This window comes from Benincasa hispida, chromosome 9, assembly GCF_009727055.1.
Source record: "Benincasa hispida cultivar B227 chromosome 9, ASM972705v1, whole genome shotgun sequence".
NCBI classification, from domain to species: Eukaryota; Viridiplantae; Streptophyta; class Magnoliopsida; order Cucurbitales; family Cucurbitaceae; genus Benincasa; species Benincasa hispida.
In genome coordinates this window covers 412,891-430,572 of record NC_052357.1, presented here as the reverse complement: position 1 = coordinate 430,572, position 17,682 = coordinate 412,891, and the positions used below count along the sequence as shown (strand labels likewise).

Below are 17,682 nucleotides of genomic sequence, written 5' to 3'. Positions count from 1 at the left end.
CACATTTTTTACAATAATTTGCATATTTCTTAAGTACAATGGTTGAATTCTTAGCAAATTTAAAAAATAAAAAAAAACTTTTTGAAAGCTATTTTTTTTTTATTCTCAAATTTTGGTTTGATTCTTTAAACCATTGATGAAAAAAAGATAACAAATGAAGACATTTAGAAATTTAGAGATAGAAATAGTGTCCATAGATTTAATTTTTAAAAACAAAAACTAAGAATTAAATGATTATCAAATAAAATCTTAATTATTAATTTAAGATTTAAATTGATATGTCAATTAAAGTTTAAAGATATAATTGATATTTGTTTTAAAAAAAAAAAAAAGTTGAAAGTTATAGGTCTGAAGTGTAATTTAAGGATTTTAAAACTTTTGCACAAATAAAGAAAAGAGGTACAGGTTTGTTTATTATTCCTATGGGTACCACAATTTTATCAAGAGCCGTCCACGTGTACAACGACATTGGGATAGTGGGTCCTATCTCTGGTGCGTTGTATCTACGTGTCGTACGGTAGGAGGTGGAAGATTGCGCTGGCCCTGTGGTGGAACGACAAGTCGACAACAAACCCAAAAATATCGATATCGCTGCCTCCCTCTGCTTCTTCCAATTCCGTCTTCTTGCTTTGATGCCTATGTCTACGAACCAAATATTTCTAGCAACAATTTTCCACATTTGGCATTAAACTTTTAACATATTTTTTCAAGCTTACCGTTGGTTTTTCTTTTTTCTTTTTTTTTTTTTTTTTCCAAAAAAATATAGTTGTGAAATTGTGATTTTTTTTAAAAAATAATATTTTTTTAATAAATAATGACAAAAATAGGATTAGATGGAAAATATTCATAAAAATAGGTTTTTAAATCGTGTACCGGATACACGATTACACCTTAATCGTGTACCGGGTACACGATAAGCTCTAAATCGTGTACCGAGTACACGAGTACCTGGACACCTGACACACACAGTCTGGTGTGGCAGTCATGCAGGTTTGACTGAGGAAATCGTGTACCCAGTACACGACTTCCTCACATTAAAATATCCGCACGCCCCTTCTTCTTCCTCACCGAAACGTTTGGGTTCTCCATCGAATTCTGCCGATTTCGCCATATCTTCGATCGTTTTCCTCTATTTTGCTTTCTGCCTTCCAAAATATTGTTGATTTTCCTCATTGAGGCCTTCATTTCACCGAATCCTCAATTTTCCTCATCGAAATCTTCCAAAATTCTGATTTTGCTCAATTTTCCTCACCAAGTCCTCCATTTGTTCCTCACCGAAATCTACCTCTTTGGCTGTCGATTTTTGCTCGCTTCGGTGGTATATTTCTTTCTCTAGTTGTTTTTCAATATATTTTAAACTAAGAAATATATGTATGTTTGGGCTGATCTTATATTTAGGTGGTAAATTTTGGAATTCTCTCTAGTTTATGTATGTTTTTGGGCTGATCTGTATGTATATATATGTTTTTCAATATATTTTAAAGTTAGAAATATATGTATGTTTAGGCTGATCTTATATTTATGTGGTAGATCTTGGAATTCTATGTTTTTGGGCTGATTTGTATGTATATGTATGTTTTTGGGTTGATCTAGTTTATGTATGTTTTTTATCTGTATGTATATGTATGTTTTTGGGCTGATCTTATATTTTTTTTTTTATTTGTTTGGGCTGATTTAAACTTATTAGAAATCTTATATGTATTTGTTGGGCTGATCTTATATGTATATGTTTGTAGATCTTAAATTTTTATATTTGTTTGGGCTGATTTAAATATATAATTTATAAATCTTAGATTTGGTCTGATTTAAATGTATAATATTTAGATCTTATATGTTAAACTTAGAAATTGGTGTTTGTTGGGTTGACATATTAACATTTTTTTTTTTGTCAATTATAACCGTTGAAAAAATCATAATAAATATGTCAATGTGTCCTGAAGATTTAGTAATTCTTGAACCTGGAAATGATGGAGATAGTGACATTGACGTTGAAGTTGATGAATTATTTGGAAAAGTAGTGGTGAACATATATACAGAATATGCCCTAAAAAAAAACCAGAATATGCCCTAAAAAAACTGAAGAGGTGGGAAAAACGAGCATCGGCACATACGGTGACATCCATTGACAGGGAAAGTCAAACTTTCAAAGTAAAAACTGGCATAAGTAGGTTTCTCAAAGACAGCACACCCAAGTTTTAAGCTTGAAAGAAGGAACATGTTCTTGTAATAAGTGGCAATCATTCAAGATTCCATGCTCTCGCAATTACATGCGTATGACATACCTACCACTTATTGATGGATGTTACAATTTATCCAATTTCAAGCGTTTTTATGAAGGCCGCTTTCATCCAATTCAACACCCAGATTATTGGCCAGAATTATTATTTACAGAAGTTCGTCCAAATGCGGACTTACTAAGAGAACAAGGTCGGTCAAAAAGTACGTACATTCATAATGAAATGGATTGGAGAGAAGCAAGCCAAAAAGTGCGATGTACAATTTGTAAAAGAGAAAAACATAATAGACGCACTTGTCTACACCGTACACTGGGTGCTTTGTCGTCTTCGGGTCATTAGGTGTATCATTAGGTGTATTTTTTTTACTTGTATATTTTATATACTTGTATTCTTTATGTATTTATATTTTTCATGTAATTGTATATATCATGTATTTGTATTCTTTATGTATTTATATTTTTCATGTAATTGTATATTTCATGTATTTGTATTCTTTATGTATTTATATTTTTCATGTAATTGTATATTTAATGTAGTTGTATTCTTTATGTAATTATAATTTTCATGTAATTGTATATTTGATGTACTTCTATTCTTTATGTACTTATAATTTTCATGTAATTGTATATTTTATGTACTTGTATTCTTTATGTATTTATAATGAATTTATGTAATAAATTTATTTTATGTAATTGTATTTGTTATGTACTTTTTATGTCATGGATTTTATTATGTAATGTAATTTGAACTTTTTAGGTATGGAGCTTGGTCCTTCTAATCCTGGACAATTATATCAACAAAATACACATCGTTCACAGATAGTATGGGATAGTTCTTCCACTATAGTGTTGAGTTGTCGGAGAAGGGAGGTGACTGCACATACTATCCCATATAATCATCGCATTATTCCATATGTTTAGAAGGCAGGTTTTCTTGGGTTGCACAAATTAGTTTCATCCAGCTTGATTGGCATCTTATTATTGTTCTAGTTGAGCGCTGGAGACCATAAACCCACACATTTCACCTGTCTTGTGGGGAATGTACGATTACGCTGCAGGATGTTGCCATACAATTTGGGTTACGAGTGGACGGGCAACCATTGACAGGTTCACTACAGTATGACTGGAAGAACGTTTGTGAAGAGCTCTTAGGCATTCTACCAGAGGATCTGAAGGGATCAAGATTGAGTATCCCTTAGTTGGCATCCTAGTTTCCAGAATTATCTCCCGATGCCGACGACATCAGCGTACGTAGGTATGCACGAGCATACATCCTGCAGCTTATTGGAGGATTTTTATTTGCTAACAAATCAAATACTATGGTGCATATCATGTTCCTCCCATTATTGTCTGATTTCGAGCACGCTGGTACGTACTCGTGGGGTGGTGCATGTCTTGCATGGTTGTATAGAGAACTTTGTCGGGCTTCCAATGCACAAGCATTGGAAATAGCAAGGGCCATTGATACTATTACAAGTGTAGGCTTATGATCGATTTCCAATTATAGCACCACAAATCTAACTACAGGCCCCAGATCATCGTCCACTTAGTGTCAGGTATTATTTCATTTATATATTTATTTTGTTATCATTTTATGTAAGAATATAAATTAATAAAGAATATAAATTAATTGTATTTTTTATAATTTTAGATGAAGTGGTGTATTAGCTGCCTCTGAACAGTAAGCAAATATTTTGCTCGTGAATAGAAAAATATTCGACATGTTGATGCACAATCAGGTAGTAAATATGTATATAAATGAATATTTAAAACATTTTATATGTATACTTATTATTATTTTTTTGTCAGGTTATTTAGACGCCATACACACAGATTTGGTCATCCTTACCTGATTATTATCGTGATGGTGAAGACATATGATTGACCGTTAGCCCTCTTATATGCTTCCATATAGTAGAGTGGCATCATCCAGATCGTGTGCTGAGACAGTTCGGTCTGCGACAAACGATACCTTCGCTATCCTATACACTCCCAGCACTACATCAGATCGATTTAAGAGGTAAACACGACCAAGACTGGTGTCGAACCCATGCGGAATATTTATCCTACTGGCATGGACGACATGATCGTTGTACACAGGGAGAATTAACAAACGGGTCAGTTGTATCAGACGACTACTTTTCCTGGTACAATTCGATCACGAGGCGATTATCACACCTGACGGCGTTTACTATTACTGCATGGTAAGAGATTTAAAATTAGACATTTTCCATATATATGATATGAATATTGTTTAATATTTTTTTTATTGTACAAAATAATTTTATCGGCGATGTTCAACAATATTCAGTGCAGAACAACTTACCAGAATTGGGTTCAATGTGTTAGCAAACATTGATCAACATAAAAGGTATTATTCAACAAACAAGACGACTCAATGTTGCTGACACCGATCGAAGACGTATTCGTCGTAGACGGCAGCGACAACAGGGTGAACCTAATTTAGAGGGACCCGAAGATAATCCCCATGAGGGGTAAGAGCCAGGGGGTCGTTTTTAAATCCCAAATTGTATCATTTTCAAATTGTAAATTAAAAAACTAATTGTAAATATTCTTTAATATCATGGTTTTTTTTAATATGAGTGCAAGATGTTTTCATTGTAGATTAAATATATAATTAATTTTAATAATTAAGTTTAACAATTAAAAAAACAATAGTCAACAAACTTAAAAAAAAAAGAAAAAAGAAAAAAATTATAAGCAAATGTGGACCGGGTACACGAGTTTGCTTGACAGTCAACTAGTCAGCCGACGTGGTGCTAACTGGATTAAACGGTACTCGTGTACCAGGTACACGAGTATGCCACATGGAAATCGTGTACCCGGTATATGATTCCACTACCTTAATTTTATCAATACTTTCCCAAAACACCTATTCTTAGAAATTGTTTCCCTCCAACCCTATTTTTGTCATTATTTATTAAAAAAATATTATTTAAAAAAAAATCTGAAATTGAGGATGGAATAGAGAAAATATAAAATAATATTATATTTATATAATAATAATAATTAAATAAATATAATCTAAAATAAAATAATTGAAATTAATTGGATAATATGAAAATTAATGAAATTTGAAAGTAAATTTCCCACCAATATGCATCATGGACAATATGAAAAATGACATATGGCTTTTAGGACACTAAGCATTAGACATCTATTTTTATGATATTTATAATACTCCCCCTTAGATGCCCATATATATATATATATAATATGTCTCGTTAAACCTTACTAGGAAAAACTAAATGGAAAAAAAATCTTAATGAAAGAAAAAGAGTATATATTTCATATAATATATACTCCTAAAAGAATACAATATATTTACTCCCCTATGAAAACATCACTTAAGATCTCTGAGTTATTGCATTCCAATGTTGTGCACCAATTTTTTAAAAAGTTGCGGTTAGTAATGCCTTTGTAAATAAATCTGTCAGGTTATCCTTCGAACAAATTTATTGTACAGTGATGTCGTCATTTTCTTCAAGATCATGAGTGTAGAAAAGTTTTGGTGAAATATGCTTTGTTCTATATTCTTTAATATATCCTCCTTTGATTTAGGCTATGCAAGCTGCATTGTCTTTGTATAATATTTTGTTGGAAGATTTTTATTAGAAGACAAGTCACACGTTTCACGAATGTGCTGAGTCATTGATCTTAGTCATACACATTCTCAACTAACCTTGTGAATTGCTAGAATTTCAGCATGATTTGAGGAAGTGACCCTTATAATCTGTTTCACCAATCGCCATAATATAGCAGTTCCTCCATATGTGAATAAATAATCTATTTGAGATCTAGCTTTGTGTGGATCAGATAAATATCCATATCGATCGTTCCTTAGAGATAACGAAGTATATGCTTAACTCCGTTCCAATGTCTTTTTGTAGGAGAAGAACTATATCTAGCTAATAAATTTACTGAAAATGCAATATCTAGTCTTGTATTATTAGCAAGATACAAAAGTGCACCAATTGCACTAAGATATGATACATCAGGATCAAAAAGTTCTTCATTATCTTCTCGAGGTCGAAATATATCTTTCTTTATATTCAATGAACAGACTTTCATTGGAATATTTAATGGATGTGTTTTGTTCATATAAAATCTTTTCAAAATTTTTCCTGTATAAGTTGACTGATGAATAAATATTTTATCTATTAAATGCTCAATTTGAAAATTAAGGCAAAATTTTATTTTTCCGAGATCTTTCATCTCAAATTATTTCTTAAGATATTGTATTTCCTTTTAAAGCTATTCAGGAGTTTCAATTATATTCAAGTCATCAACATATACAATTATAATAACAAATTCTGATGGTGATTTCTTTATGAAAACGCATGGACATATTAGATTGTTTTGATATCCTTCTTTCAATAAATATACACGCAGACGATTGAACCACATCCGTACTGATTGTTTTAATCAATGTAATGATCTCTATAACTTTATTGAATATCATTCCCGAGAATTTGATGTATACGTTTCAGGTACCTTAAATCCTTATAGGATTCTCATATAAATATCATTATCAAGAGATCCATATAAATATGCTATGACTACATTCATAAGATGCATATCCAGACTTTCATACACAATCAAGTCAATTAAATATGTTGGTGTAATTGCATCCACCATTAGAGAATATGTCTCATCATAATAAATACCAGGTCTTTGTGAAAAACCTTGTGCAACTAGTCTTACTTTGTATATTGTGACCTCATTATTTTCATTTCTTTTTCTCATAAATACCCATTTGTATCCCACAGGTTTGACATCTTCTTGTGTTCAAACTACTGGTCCAAAAACTTATCGTTTTGAAAGTGAGTTTAATTCTACCTCGATTGATTCTTTCCGCTGAAGCCAATATTTTCTATGTTGATATTCTTCAACAAATTTTGGTTCAAGATCCTCAATTTCAGATATAATATGAAGAAAAATGTTGTCAATAACTACATTAATTCGATTCCATCTCTTTTTCTGTCATGGTATAGTTTATTGAAATCTCATTATTATCTTTAGGTATTTTACTTTCCTCACTAATCATGTCGAAGATTTTTTCATAGGTATTTACATCCTCATCCAAGTCTTTTTTACTATTAATTATTTTTTGTTTTCAAGGATTTTTATCTTTGGAACCCATTGGTCTACCACGCTTTGTTCTAGACTCATTAGTGACAACTTGTTGTGTTGGGATATCAATTTTTTATGAAACATTTGCAGCTGGTATATGTGACTTATTTACTTTCTTTGCATCTATAAATGTATTTGGTAATTGATTTGCTATATTTTGCAAGTGAATTATTTTCTGAATTTCAAGTTCACATTGATTTATATAGGAATCTAAATGAGACAATAATGATGCATTCCATGTAACTTCTTTTTCCAATTTCTTAATTCGTCTCCTTAATGTTGGAAAATTTGTCTCATTAAAATGACAATCAGCAAATCGTGCAGTAAATAAATCACCCGTTAGAGGTTCAAGATATTTAATAAGTGATATGGAATCATATCCAACATATATTCCTAACCTCCTTTAAGGATTGATCTTATTGCATTATGATGGAGTAATTGAAATATATATTGCACATCAAAAAATTCTCAGATGGAAATATTTGGCCCATGACCATAAGCTAATTATAATGGCGAGTAGTTATGATAAGCTACTAACCTAATGCGTACAAGTGAAACTGTATGCAAAATAGCATGTCTCTATATAGATTAAGAAAGCTTAGCTTTCATAAGTAATGGTCTTGCAATTAATTGCAAACGTTTTATAAATGATTCCGCTAAACCATTTTGTGTATCAATATGAGCTACAAGATGTTTAACACTTATCCCAATTGACATACAATAATTATCATAAGTTTGGGATGTAAATTCACCAGCATTATCAAGACGAATGGTCTTAATTGTGTAATTAGAAAATTATGCTCTTAACTTAATTATTTGAACAAGTAATCTTGCAATTGCAAGATTTTGACTTGATAATAAGCACACATGTGACCATCTACTGAATGCATCTATTAATATCATAAAATATCTAAATGGTCCACTTGGTGGGTTAATATGTTCACATATATCACCATTAATTCGTTCTAAAAATGCAGGTGATTCAGTCCTCACTTTAGCTAGTGATGGTCTAATTGAGAGCAAATATCATATGATAATTCATTAGAATGAAAAATCTTTTGGTTCTTCAATGGATGTCCATTGAATTCTCAATACTTCTCCTCCTTATTATAGATCCTGGATGACCCAATCGGTCATGCCAAATTGTAATGGATTCATGAACTTCAGGTTCATTGTTGCACATGTTTCAATTACTCATATATAAGTATAATACAATCCAAAAGATAAAGCAGACAATTTTTTCAATATACGTTTTTCATTTGAGACAGTAGAGATAATATATAGATATTCCATATTATTCTTACTAATAGTCTCAATATGATAACCATTGCAACGTATATCTTTAAAACTTAGAAGATTTCTCTTTGATTGACTAGAGAACAATGCATTGTCAATTATAAATTTTGTTGGCAAAATAATATTGGCTTTTCCAAAACCCTTGATCTTGCAGAACCCGATATTATATTTACTTTTGCTTTCAACATTGTCAATTTGGAAAAATATTTTTTATTTGTAAGTATTGTGTGTGTAATTGCATTATTTATCGGACATAAATCTTCTTTGCTCATTTTTTAAACACCCAACATATGAAAATGATCCATGTTTCTTCATTAAAAGAAAATAATTATAATAAGAAAAACAATATTTAAACTTTTAAAAAGTTACTAAAAAAAATGAAGATGATAAAAGAAAACAACAACATTAAGTCTAAATATTCTCAAAATCAAAAGAAATACTTTATGTTCCATCAACTGCACCAATCTTCTCTTCAAGAGACTCAAAGAAGTTCGCCACATCCAAATTTGTCATATGGGATGGATCAAATATATCATTATCTTAATATGCAAAATTTGCTTCCACATTTTTCCCTTTTTCTTTTAGGGAGGCTTAATAGAGCTCAACTAAGTGTTTTGACGTACGAAAGTACATGATCAATGCCAATCATTCTGCATCAGAAGCATTTATTTTCAACACTTTTTGAACTCTTATCTTGTGGAGTTTTTTCTTTGTGATTATCATTTTGTGTGGTTCTTTTGAAATTTGAATGATTAAAATATAATAATTATTTCTTCTTCTGCCACAGTCACGACCTCGACTACAATTATTATTAAAATTCATAACATTCACTTCAGGGAATGGTGTCGTTCCGATTGGTTGAGATTCATGATTTTTCATCAATAACTCGTTACCACGAGAAGACATGAAATTAATTCAGAATACTGTTTAAAAATTTTCTCTCGATATTGTTATTGTAGAAGCATACTTGAGACATGAAATGTAGAAAATGTCATCTCTAACATATCGACATCAGTAATTTTTTCTCCGCATATTAATAATTTTGAATTGAATTTAAATAACGTGGAATTGTAATCATATGGAATTGTAATCACTTACTGATTTAAAATCTTGTAGCCGAAAATGCATCAACTCATTACGGGCTTTAGGAAGAATAACTGTCTTTTGATGATCATACCTTTCTTTCAAAAAATTTCACAAGATACGAGGATCTTTTATTGTAAGATACTCCATTTTAATCCTTCGTGGAGATGATGACAAAGGAAACTCATAACTTTTGCTTTGTTCTGGCTAGATGTCGTATTTCATTCTTTAATTGTTTCTCTCAAGTTCATAGCATCTAGGTGAATTTCGGCATCGAGCACCTATGACGAATAATTATTGCCATTAATGTCAGACTACGAATTCTAATTTTGTAATGTTTGTCATGACAACACTATCACAAAATATTGTATTTATATTAGAAATTTAATATGTACTAAATATACAAAATAACATTTAATTTATTAATTATAATAAAGAGGAAAAAAATTGACCTACCTTTGGCGATGGAAGCAACAGGAGCTCGTGCTAATAATGTGTTGTGAAATTGAGGAACACAATGGAGCACAATAAATATGGAGAAAGTATAATATATATATATATATATATATATAATAGAAATAGAAAATATGATTTTATGAAAATAGAAAATGTATGAAAATTTCTTTTTATTCTTACAAATATACATCATATTAAGATCCACCAAATGCCATTTAGGTAAAGTAGGATGTGGACTTATATGGATATTGAGCATGAATTATTACAAGATACATTAACAACATGAAAAATGGCACATGACTTTTAGGATACTAAACATTGGACATTTATTTTTATGATATTTATAATAAATGTATATTTTTGAGGTTTATAATTATCACACTTCCATATAAAAATTCTGGATTAAAAGTAAGTTTCAAACTCTCTTTTGATTTGAAGTTTCTGAAAATCATACAACTAACCAACATTAATTGAATTTTATAAACTTTAAGTTCAATTTTTCAGTGTATTTTTGCTGGATAATGTTTGGATTGAGTTGATGTAAAAAAAATACAATACACAATATAAAGGATATGAATCTCCTTAAGAGAGTGAGATACTCGTACGTTAATCGAATTATTTAGTATTTGTTTATTAATATTTATCCAAATTTTTTATTATTTACAATTTCCTCGACATGCAACACCTCCATCGTGTTATACACCACATCATGTTTCAAAAATTACGTAAAATGATTTACAAAATGCGTAAACTATAAAAACGCAATTTGTAATTATTTGATAGGATTAACATTTTAAAATTTAAAATAATTTTATTGTAAAAAAATAGCATTTATTTAAATTTTATATCAATGATCACAGTGTAAACACCGATTATAAATGTCAAAGTGGCCTTCATTTGAGGTCAAATGTTCGATTCTCCAATCTTGTCATTGTTGTACTGAAAAAAAGACATCGATTATAAAGTAAAGAGATGATGTGAATAAAAGTTTTATCAAGTAAATTTTCTTTCCATGAATACTTTCTAAATGATTCAACAATAGAATGTTTATGTAGTGAAAAGAAGTAATAAAAAAAATGCACGGTTATCAAAAATAACATACGAAATGATTAAGATGAGCATAGTTTAGTCGAAATAACTGACATGCAAATCTTGTAATCTCATTCATCTAATTTGTTGGAATATCTTGAATCAATTATCTAATATTCCAAATGACCAACCACATGAGTATTAGTGAGTCGGGGTTTAGCGGCGACACACCTTGATTGGGCTTAAGGACAACGCCCTCGAAACCTAATTTTTATTTGTTTATGTGTTATTTACGATTTTGGACCTACGTTTTAAAGAGGTATCATATATAAACTCTAACCTTATTGGCATATCTACAAGATTATCTTATATTTTTCTCTAATAAAACTAATATCTCTTTCTGTTTATGGACGTAGCGAACACACTGTTACTAAATCATATAAATCTTTTTATCGACCGTGGGGAGCGGGGCAGGGATGCCCCACGAAGATTCCGCAGGGATCGGGTTCCCCATGGGAAAAAAATTCTACCTTTATTTTTCTCTAACATTTTTTTTATTTCAATTAAATATATATTTTTTACAATTCTTTAAATATTTTCAATGGAATTTTCATTTAAATGAAATATTATCAATTTTATTAATTAAAACAATAATACACATGCAATTTTAAAAATATAATTAAAATGCTAAATTCTCATAACTTGTAAAAATTAAAATTCAACATTTAGAGCATCCCAACTTAAATATTACAACATCTAAAGAATTAAAATAATAAAAATCTTGAACTTAAATAATTAAAACATTCATAATCATCCTAATAAAATCTACATTATTAATATGAATATTACACATATGCTAAAAATTTATAATTTATATACAAAGTCGGGGCAGGGCAAGGCCGAGGTCAAGGAATATCTTCCCCGTCCCGACCCCGAATTGTATATGGGAAAAAAATTCCCCTCCCTCCCCATTCCTGTTCGGGGATTCCCCGCCCCGTTTGGGGCGGATCTCCGCGAATTTTTTGGACATCTCTACTTCCGCTTGTGAGTGTTAGATTCCTACCCCGCAGATTTTTTGGACATCTCTACTTCCGCTCGTGAGTATTCATATTTGGTCCTTCAATTTTGTCGATACATTTTCTTAAAAAACCTCTCTTTAGCATCCTATCAATAAGATTTCATGTGACACAAATAACTAGCATAGATTCATCTAAAAAATCTTTCTTTTTTCTTTTTCAATTAAACTCTTATATGAAAAAATAACTTGGGATCATAAAATTTCTACCAAAGCCTCGATTCCATGCGTCTAGAAGATAGAAAAATTCCTTGCTCAAAATTTATTTTTAACTAATTAATTTCGATCAAATTACTAATTTAGTCTTAAATTTTTAAGTTCATGTCTCTTGATAGGTCACAAATATTCCTAACTTCATGTGTATAATTCATGTGTATGTGTTGGACATCATCTTCAATATTAGTGTGATATTTGGCTTAACGTACTCTGAAGCTCAAGTTAGTAATGTAGTAATTATAATGGAGTTATGTATCTCTTTATTTTTATACTTTTGAATGATCTGACACTACTCTAATGTTCTTACATGGGCTCAGTCTATAGTCAATTGTACGACCAAACACTTTTTGAGGTTTTATTACCTCTTTTGGGGTTCTTCTACTTGATTATGAGAGCTTTGAGATCTTCATTTCCTCTTTTTGACAGTTGGACTTGTCAAACCTTGTGGATACTGACGAATGGATCTTCGACTTTAGGCCACGGTTACCTCCAATGAAACATAATAAATAAATGGTAATCTGAAAAGTGGGGCCCATTTTGATTATGTTTGGTGTTGTGTTTACTTGTGTTTTGTACCAATAATGACATCTGGGGCCCACTTCCAAATCCAAAATAAAAAAGTGCAATTCCTTTGGTGAGCAAAGGGTGATCAATCAGATCGCGTTTGGAAACTACTTTACTATTATCGTTACTATTACCATTACGGTTACACTTATGATGTCGTTACAACATGAGGACCATAAAAACTATTACATTTACAGTTACCGTTACCGTCTAACCCTAAAAGATATTGGTAACAGTAATGGTAATAGTAAATGTGACATATTCATAATTCTAAATAAACGTGATCAAAAGCAATCCAATTACTTTCGATTGTTGCCCATTATGATTGATCTATATCAATGGAATCCCATTATAATTACACTAGTTTTCATTACGAATTGATAAACGTGGCCTTATTTCAACCCATAACAATGTTGGTTTAGTCTTTCCTTTTTTTTTTTTAATATATATATATATATAGTTTTCAATAAGTGTCTAAGGGATTGTTTGTTTCACGGGCATCCTAAATTCCTATGGAGTGAACATCTAGATTACCGTGTTTGTTTTGTGGTATTGTGAGATGCCCCAACATCTGAAAATTTTCGGGCATCGTAGGATGTGGAGGGCATCTGGAGAGTTTTGGATGCCCTCTTGAAACATGAGTTTTCCGGATTCCCGAGTTGAGGGCATCTCCATTTTACTTTTTTGTCATTCCTTTTTATTTTATTTTACATATATATCTTCATTTTACGTTACATAATTAATATAAATACTGTCGACCATGTATATCATACATTTTTAATTATATCCTAATTCTTATAATTTTAGCAACATATTCAAATTCAAATTCAAATTTATATTTATTTTATAAAAAAAATCTTAAATTATGATATATTATTTTGTTGAGAAAAATAAAATATAAAATAATATAAATTGTATTAATTTTTTAAAAAATAAATTGATAAAAAAAATGTGATATAAGTTCAAATTATGTCAAATTAATTATAAAGTAATAAATAGTCGTAAGAACATTCTGGTAACTTTATGTAAATTTAAGTTATTCTCGAGTAGAAATCCTACTAAACAAACACAGTTATGAAAATATTTCCAAATATCTGCTAAAATATTCTTACAAAACAAACATGGTAATTTAAGAATGTTAGACATCTATAATTCCTAATATATAATTTCATAAATCTAAGATTTCGATTATCTACATTCTCAACAAATAAACGACCTCTAATAATTTAATTTTGTATTTAATAGACCTCTAAACCCTCAAATTCTTTGTCTCAACCTCCATCTCAAACTCTTCATTCATATTTCATATATTTCTTATAAATCAACAAAAATACAATCATAGAAAACAAAACTTTTTTATTTTCTTCAACAAGAGCTTTTTTTTAAAAAAGAAAAAGTATACAAACAAAATGATGTCAAATTCCCATAATTCCATCGCCCCTATTAAGTCTCCACTTTGCCACCTGGTTTCTAAGAATGGAGGCTTACATACAAGCCTTTTGTCTCTCCCACTTTTGTTCCCATAAACTTTCATCAATAATCTCTCACCGAATTCTCTGACATCAATCATTCCTTCAAATTTTCAATCACATATCTCAAACTCCAAGTTCCAAAGCGTATAAGCATGCTGTTGAGAACTTCTTCAACCCCAATTCTCAATTCTTGGCTTCACCAATCCAAATCCTCCCCTTCAGAATCAGACCAAATCCACCAGCTTCAAAGAGCTAAATCCATCTCGTTAATATCTTCTTTTCACCCTCCTCCACCCTCTTCATCGAATGAATCGCCGAAGAGAGTAATCCAAAGCTTACTAGAATCAGATTCCGCAGATCCCAGAAGGAAGATTCCCCTACCCAAGTGTTGTAAAGTTCGATCAAAAGTGAAATCCAGGGAGAATGGTGTATCAGTTCGAGATCAAGATCTCAAACCCACGTCAGATTCCTCTTCGTCTTCGATTCATGGAGTATTTTTTAATTCTGGGTTGGGTTTGAAATTCCCAAATGATCAGGTTTGTGATGAGAAGAGGGATGCATGTGTTCTGCAGACGCTGGTAGTTGGCGGCGGAATGGGGAACGACGGCGGCAGGGTTTGTGGCGGCGGAAGAGGTTCAGACGGTGGAGGTGGAGGGGATAATGGTAGGTCAGGGTTTAACAATCACCATGGAAGCAATAGCACCGATGCTTATTATCAGAAGATGATTGAAGCGAACCCAAACAATGCTCTTCTACTTGGAAATTATGCTAAGTTCTTGAAAGAGGTATTTTAATTATTTTAAAATCTCTTGGAAACTTCTTCAAGTTTCAATGGCTGCCCCTTCTGATTATATTCTGCCATTTTAGGTTCATGGAGATTTTTCCAAAGCAGAAGAGTTTTGTGGAAGAGCTATTCTGGCTGACCCAAATGATGCAAGTGTTCTATCGCTTTATGCTGATTTAATTTGGCGTACACAAAGGGATGCTCAACGAGCTGAGGCCTATTTTGATCAAGCTGTTAAAAGTTCGCCAGATGATTGGTAAGAATATGAATATATGTTTACGAACTTCTCTGCTTATTTAGAATAGATTGAATTTTCAGTTTGAGGATTGATTGATTCTTGTTTAATTTGCTGGAAAGAATTCTATTGACTGGTGATTCATTCGTTTTACTTTTGATTGTTTTTGATAATGGATCAAGTTGATTTCGCCATGAATACAAGAACATGAACAAACTCTGAGTTCAGCTCCATTATCAGTACAATTACTAAGCCCCATAAGCTTATAATCGCTAGTTATAACTATAAATTCCTTTGTTTTGTTATCCATTTTCTACCCATTTCTGTTTTGAAAACTAAAAGAAAAAGTAACGTTTAGAAACTTGTTTTGTTTTTGGAATTTAACTAAGAATTCAAATGTTTTCTAACTAAGAAATTTGAAGGAAACAAACATAAAATACAAAAAAAACTTAAAATAAAATCGCTATCAAACAGGGTCTAAATGTTCATTGGTTGTGAATATTCCAATTTGATTGTGACTTGTGGCCATTTTCTGAGGGTTGAGAAAGTTCTCTTTGTTGCCTGTGGATCATGGAACATGTGGTGTGTGGTTATCATCAATTTCAGTACATCTTATAATTGGAATCTCAAAGTGAGCCTTGTTAAGTTATGTTATACAAGTTCTTGATCAAGTGTTGAATTGGAGAGAATATTTTATAGGTCCTTGCTTCTCGGTTTGTGATACTGTTGCAATTCAAAATTAATTTGGTTGTTGCTAAATCCTTTTTGTTTACAGCTATCTCCTAGCTTCATATGCACGGTTTCTCTGGGATACTGATGTTGATGAAGAAGACGATACGGTAGACCAGTATGAAACAGAGGAAAGTCACATGTCGCAGTCCGGTTACTCTCATGGAGCTCCTCACCATTCTCCTCTGGCTGCAGCTTCCTAATCTCATCAAATACGTAACATCTACTTGCCACTGTAAGATAACTTCAATAAAGTATCAGCTCATCACCACCTTTTTGCTGTTAGTATATATATGTAATTTTGGTAGAATGGATATGATTCTATGACTGTAACCCTTTCTATAGCACATCCTATGTAAAAAGTTCATCAATAAATCCCTTTTGTATAGAGGAAGATTTAGCATTATCTTCTATTTTAGCACTTCTTTTACCCTTGTGACAAAGTTGCCAATCTGAAAGGAGTCCAAGACTGTTTGTCAACGACTGAACGGTTTAGATTGGACGTGAGTGTACGAGATATCGATCCCGATAGGAGTACGAAGAGCTATGTGTTTGGTTAAAGGATGAACAAAGAAATGAAGTTGCTTGTGTTTAGTCCTTGAATTGGCTTGCAAATTGTAATAAGATCTTTTTCTTGTATGTGGTTATTTGCAGATATGCTAAGCTTGTGGCTGGTGGATGGTTTGACCAAATGTGGGTCACTTTTGGATGTCATTTTCTTTCGTGCTATCAGCCAAGCTGTTCCAGAGCATGCTTGTAATATCATATTTAATGGCAAATTACAATTTAATCCTTCATACTTTTGGGAACCAATTGTTATTATCTTCTAATCATCTAACATCTAAACTGGTATCCACTTGCATATTTCAACACATTGATTGGTGGTTGAGTTCAAATTTCTTGAACCCCACTTTATGGAGAGAGAGAAAAAAAAAAAAAAAAAGCTAAGAAAAAGACAGTTAATTAAGATGGGTATAAAATGGCATGTGGTGTTATCTAATCTGACCCACTTTTGTTGTCCATTTCTGGAAAAATTTAATACTAATAGAAAGATGCTTAAGATACAAACAAGCATAGAAAAAGCCTATTAATCTGCCATACCCCATGTGGTAATCTTGCACTTTTGCTTGCTATATAGTTAAAAGTCTTTATTAAACCATAGTCATAAATGATTTGAAAATTTCATTGATATATTGTTATTTTAATTCGGTATTTTATATCATTGCATCAACTATTGATTCGTATATTTCGCTTCATTATTATTAAAAATTGTAAATAAAAGTCAATTCAAACTAATTGAAGTATTAACTTCAACCAAAACAAGCTCAAAGGGATTCTGAAAGTTGACATAGG

The 17,682-nt window shown here is 31.3% G+C and overlaps 1 protein-coding gene across 2 annotated transcripts; it reads left to right on the top strand.

Annotated features, from left to right (window-relative positions):
• The first annotated feature begins 14,534 nt into the window (after nucleotides 1–14,534).
• Nucleotides 14,535–17,142, top strand: LOC120086170. 2 transcript variants are annotated; one of them, XM_039042679.1, is made up of 4 exons: nucleotides 14,535–15,366; nucleotides 15,449–15,621; nucleotides 16,376–16,564; nucleotides 16,984–17,142. In XM_039042679.1, exons 1-3 carry the CDS (start codon nucleotides 14,734–14,736, stop codon nucleotides 16,530–16,532), a joined length of 963 nt encoding a protein of 320 aa, XP_038898607.1. In that variant the 5' UTR covers nucleotides 14,535–14,733; the 3' UTR covers nucleotides 16,533–16,564; nucleotides 16,984–17,142. The 2 variants fall into 2 exon arrangements, with proteins under 2 accessions (XP_038898607.1, XP_038898606.1); XM_039042678.1 differs by lacking the exon at nucleotides 16,984–17,142 and having other exon boundaries at nucleotides 16,376–16,968.
• Nucleotides 17,143–17,682: the final 540 nt, after the last annotated feature.

Coding starts and splice junctions, on each gene's coding strand:
- LOC120086170 (XM_039042679.1), top strand. CDS start 14,734: ATGCTGTTGAGAACTTCTTCAACCCCAATTCTCAATTCTTGGCTTCAC. Junction 15,367..15,448: donor ATGCTAAGTTCTTGAAAGAG/GTATTTTAATTA, acceptor CTGCCATTTTAG/GTTCATGGAGATTTTTCCAA. Junction 15,622..16,375: donor AAAAGTTCGCCAGATGATTG/GTAAGAATATGA, acceptor TTTTGTTTACAG/CTATCTCCTAGCTTCATATG.